Source organism: Hirundo rustica, chromosome 1, assembly GCF_015227805.2.
Source record: "Hirundo rustica isolate bHirRus1 chromosome 1, bHirRus1.pri.v3, whole genome shotgun sequence".
Classification (NCBI taxonomy): Eukaryota; Metazoa; Chordata; class Aves; order Passeriformes; family Hirundinidae; genus Hirundo; species Hirundo rustica.
This window is the reverse complement of record NC_053450.1, coordinates 139869907-139875467: the sequence shown is the minus strand read 5'-3', so window position 1 is coordinate 139875467 and position 5561 is coordinate 139869907. Positions and strand designations below refer to the sequence as shown.

Below are 5561 nucleotides of genomic sequence, written 5' to 3'. Positions count from 1 at the left end.
GTATGGTTGCATCAGCAGATTATGTTGGCATTGACAACTCTGCCTCTCACATTCAGCTGTGCATTACTTTGAGTCATTAAGTTCTGTCACACCTAACCTCTCAAAATTCATGGCTGATCAGGTGGGTCATAATAGCTTTTAGTGACTTCTCCATTTAAAATCCATCTAAGCTCATTTTAATAATGCAGTATTTTGATGAATTTTCCTCTTCCTGTTATACAATCGTCAAGTATCACCGTGTTCTGCAGACATAAATGTTCTTAAATCTTGCAGACCTGGCAGAGGAGCATCTTAGACCTTGACACCTTTTCTCATTCTAATTATGTTTCGTCCCATCAAACTGACAAAATATTTAAATGAAATTCAAATAGTTACCAAAGATGTCTGTCGTGGGAGTGACTCCAGAGTAAGTTTTGGTGTCGTTGCTGGTGTCAGGTACCAATCCAGAGGACCACTGCTCTTTGAAAGTATATTTTGATAGAAGTAGAAAGATTATTGGTGCATAGATATGAAGTCTCAGGAAAAATGCACTGCTTGGATCTGGAAAAGGACTGTGTTGGAAACATCTCAGCTGAGACTGCTTTCGTTTCAGGTATGGAGGAAGGTTAAAAAGGACATGCTGCAATTTCAGATATTTTCAGGCTAAAATATTGTAAGGTCTGGTGATGTATGGACCATTTAGAAGGCATTAGGTTAGGTGGAGGTGGAAGGAATAATTTCTTTTTACAAATGCTTTGCATTACAGCACTGGAACATCTTTTTGTATTTTGCAGCATGTTTTGGTACCAGATCAAGCCAAGTAATTCTGTATCAATAGGAGGCAGCTTTGTTCTTTGAATGGATTTTAAATCTTACATTTTAAAAATTCCATGTAACCATGTACATACTCAAAATAGTTGATAGAGGTCTAATCATCACAGCATTTTACTTGATTTCTGGAGTTTTCTGTAGGCTTTGGTTTTTTTTTTTTTTTTTGAAGAAAGTTCAACTTCTTTTGTATAAGATTAAGTGCATGAATTATGATCAACTGCAGATGTAAGATGTATAAAATTGATTTTTTTTGTGTTGTAACAAAAGAGAAGGGAGGAGGGAAATATGGTGGGAGGCTGAGTGTTCTGGTGAGAAGAGTGAATGCTAGAAAAGCCATTGTAAAAGTCTCAGTGCTTTGTGACCTTATTGTGTAACATTTTTCCAAGGACATATTCTGCTTTATTTTAATGTTGGGTGTATATTTCATAAAATTCATTTGATTTAAAAATAGTGGACTCACAGACAGCTGTTGTCACCTAAGTACGTCAAATATGTGCACTCCTAATACCTAGTCAGAAAATGACACCCAGCTCTTCAATGATTCTCTATAATGCTTCCTTCAGTTATATATGGAAAGGGATTGGGAAACAGTAATCCTTTCCTCACTTTTTAATTTATTTTTTTTTAACTTCTAGTTTTAACCCTCTTACTTTTAGGTCGTTGGTATTTTTCCCCTCCACTTTGAAGCTTGTATGAGCTTTGTTCTCAGGGTGTTCCTCAGTTTGGCAGTTTGAAGGTGCTGAGATACCTTTTGAATGTCCCAGCATGTCAATTCAAGAGTTCCAGGTGACACTTCATTAGTGGTGGGCATAGTTCTCTTGGTAAGAGCTTTTTGTGCAGTTCAGCTGAAAGCAAGGGAGCTCAAAACCCAATAAGAACTGAGTGGATTCTCTGTGTCAGCTCAACATGGTGTTAGAAGCAAAATCATTGCAGGAAGAAATGAATGTGGTTCCAAATATGTTTTCAGCTTTAAATAAAATAAAAAAATAATTTAAAAAAAATTTTAAAAAGTAGTAATTTCAAAGGGTAAGTTCTTTATGAAGACACGGTTACAGCTTTCTTATTTCTGCTAAGCTTGTTATGCAGGTATGTAAGTTTTGACAAGCCAACCTTAAGCCATAGAGAGATGACCCAAAACACAGACTGTGGCACTGCCACCAGCCTGTCATTTTCTTACCTCCACCACCACTTCTGGATCTAGGAATCCATTCTGACAAACAAAGCAGGCTCACCCCCTGCTCTGTCACCTGGTTTCATGCATTTATTTATTTAGACCACACACTTTGCTTTTTATGCTTTTTTATAATTCAAAATACAGAGGTATACTGCTTAGAAGGTCAAGTGTGCATGAGAAGAGGCAAAGACCAGAATAAATAAAAACAAAGTCTTAACAGGTATACAGGCAAAAATTCTTTAAAATATTTGAAGTTCCAGTTGCCAGTAAAATGGCTGTTCATTAACTGTAACACTTTGTACAGATATAAAATAGAAGCTATTTTTATTTAAGAGATAACAATGAATGCTTCCTAAAAGAACAGTGGAGAATTAAATGGGGAGAACAAATGAAAAAAAAAATGTGGGAGGAGACATTTCTATCAGGTACAAGATAATTACGAAGTCTTTCACAAGACATCATTTCTAGGTACGGCTTGAAGACAAATGTTAACCAACAGGAAAAAAAACCCCTGCTTACCATGGAAGCATATATGATTTAAAAACCTTTTTTTTCTTTGTCTAAGGTAACCAAATAAATGATTTCAAAGCAGCAGCTGTGAATGCTGACAGGTATTACTGAGTTGCATATAGAAACAGGAGTGTGTAACATTTGGGGTGACACTGTCTGGAAATGGTCCTGGCCCTAACTTGCATCTCACAATAATCCAGCTGAGATTTTAATTTTTAAGACAGACTATTAAAACAAAAAATTTAAAAGCATCTTTGTATTGGAAGAACCCACCCCCCCATAGTTGGGAGTTATCGGATAAAGAACTTTTAAGGGCAATTCTGTGAAAATGGTTCTTGTCAAAATTTACATGAGAACAGTGTATTTTTCCTTTAACTCCCATTCTACTAAAAAGGCAGCCAGAGTAAATGCATTTCACTCTCTGAAATGGCTGGCTCCAGCGTGGCACCATCCCTGGCTGTCCTTGTGGAGGGAAGCAAGACTCCAGCTAATTCTTACCTTGCCTGGTGCTGGAATGGGAGTTAAGAGCAGGGGCTGGTGAGGTGCAGGGGAAAGGAGCAGGTTACAGGGACAAAGTGGGGGACAAAGGGGGTCCCACCTTCTTGAGACTGCCTCCAAGAGGAGCTCTGAAGGAGAATTCCTCCTGAAGATGCCTGATCCAGCATGACCTTCGGTGACGCCTCACAAAACCAGCTCTGTCTTTAAGTCCACCCACTCCCAGAGTTCAGGAGCTGTTACCCCTTTTCTTCTCAAGAGCTTTCATCAGGTCAGACATGAAATCTGCTTGCTTGCCTTCCCCTGCAATCAGAGGTGGCCCCGCTGACTGTGGCTCTCCATCGTGTCCTGTGTTTTCCAGCCTTTTTGGAGGAAGTGGTACGGGTTTCTTCGCTGGAGGTGGTGGCGGCTTACTGGAGACAGGTGGAGGTGGAGGGGGTAATGGCACATCCCCGTTACTGCTGCTGGAGACTGGTGGCGGTGGAGGCACAAAATCAGGGGGTGGTTCACAGAAATCTGATGGTGGTGGTGGAGGAAAATCAATCTTCAGTGTCGGTGGTGGTGCTGGAAAGCTCTCTGGATCTGTTAGGAAAATGCCGCTGTCTCGTTTCACTTTGGAGGGTAGAACTGGTGAAGCAGAAATAGCAGATGAACGCCTTTCAGGTGGAGGAGGAGGCTGCAGTGAGTTCCTCTTACTCTGGATTTTCTGTGGCCTCAGCAATGGCTGTGCCAGGCCAGGTGCACTGGCATTATTTTTTTCAGCCTTTAATAAGCAGAAAAATAAAAGAACAGACACAGTCAGCAAACATGTAAACTAATGCCACAGCCTAAGAACATAAAAAGATGTGAAAATACATGAGTGCAATAGACAGGAAAATTAGGTGGAGTACATTTTGCCTGAAACATGAAAATAGTATTTTGTTTTCTTTCTGGTGCTGCCCACTGAGGTTTGACAGGGGGAACCTCCCTCTTGACAGTGCTGCTTTGAATGCTGTCCACAGAAGATGAGTGCTTTAAAAAATTCAAATATTTGCAGTCAGTAAGACTAACATCAAAGAAGTATCCTTGGGATACACTGTTCTTGAGCCTGAAGAAATGATCCTTGAATATTGACCACATCTCTCTTGGACCCCCTTTCTCTTCAGGGCCTTCTCCCATGGGATTCTTCCAAGAAGATCCCTAAAGATGCTAAAGTTAGCTCTCCTGGAGTCCCTGTTTGAAGTTTTGCTCTCTGTCCTACTTCTTCTTTCAGTACTGAACTCTACAGTCTCATGGTCACTGCAGCCAAGGCTGCCCACATGTCCAACAAGGCCTTCCCTGTTTGTTAGTATAAGGTCAGGCAGCCAGCATTCCCTGTGGGATCCTCCACTACCTAACCCACAAGCACTGTACTATTTTCTACATGGACCTAGTAGTAAATCTAGCAATGAAGACTTGACTAATGCAGAATATTCTGTAGCCAACTCAAATTCAATTTTCGCCAACTCCAATAACACTGATCCTAAGTCGTCTGTGACAGGAAGTTGTCATTAGTACTTTCCAGGAACCTCCTGTACTGCTTGTGCTTTGCTGTTTGGCTTCTCCAGAAGCTGTCAGGGTAGTTAAAGGCCCCCAAGAACCAGGGCCTGTGGCTGTGGTGCTTCTTCCAGCTGCCTGTAGAAGGCCTCATCCACTCTCTCCTTCTGATCAGGTGGCCTGTAGGAAACACCCACAATGGTGTCAGCCCTACTCGCCTGCCCTTTTATCCCCACCAGTGTACCGCAGAGCTCGGTACATTCCAAGTGTTGCTTCACACTGAGAGCAACTCCACCACTGCACCTTCCTGCTCTGTCTCTCCTAAACAGCCTGTGGCCCTTCATGACAACACTCCAGTCGTGGGAGCTATCTCGCCACGTCCATAATTGAAGGAGATCGAAGCCCAGTGTCTGCACAGAGATCTCTAGTTCCTCCTGTTTGTTTGCTGCTTCTAGAGAAAAGTGCTCTGCATCCCTGCAGTCAGCAGCATTAAGTCTGGCATGAGCTAATTATAACATGTATGCCTCCTCTTCCTAATTCCTTGCCTACAAACATGGAAGTAAGTCAGACACAGGAAGAGGGAACCACTGGCTGAGTTCTCAGAATATGATCTGGACCAGAGGAAGTGAGGTTCAGAACAGAGAAGCAGGAAGAACCCGAAGACAGAAACAAGAAGTGTAGAACACAATTTTGGCGACAGGAAAATCCTAGGAATTTAATTTCATTTATCCTGTGTACTTCATGCATGATGGAGAGATTGAATAAAGAACTGCAAACAAATGCACACTTTTTTCTGTAAGACATTCTTGAGGTTCTCTTACTGTACCCTTTGATATTTTCACAGCCAGATTTGGTGCAAGTACACAAAATTTGGAGCTTAACCAAGAAATGCATTTAGAGCCTAAGGAAAACATGTAATGCTATCCCTTAGCTCTTCACAGTTTCTCCTTTCTTACACACTCATCTTCAGCTGTGCTGTGTTCCCTACTGAAAACACTACTGTGTGCCTTTATGCCTTGTGTTTCTAAGGCAAGACACTTTTTTTTTTTTTTTGGCA

At 41.4% G+C, this 5561-nt stretch overlaps 1 protein-coding gene across 1 annotated transcript in view; it reads right to left on the bottom strand.

Annotated features, from left to right (window-relative positions):
* Positions 1-2743: 2743 nt before the first annotated feature.
* Positions 2744-5561, bottom strand: part of APBB1IP (amyloid beta precursor protein binding family B member 1 interacting protein) — a 63442-nt gene continuing 60624 nt past the window's right edge. Inside the window, exon 14 of the mRNA XM_040055668.2 lies at positions 2744-3752. Within this exon, the coding sequence (XP_039911602.1) occupies positions 3219-3752 (534 nt within the window). The 3' untranslated portion in view covers positions 2744-3218. The remainder of the gene's footprint in view (positions 3753-5561) is intronic.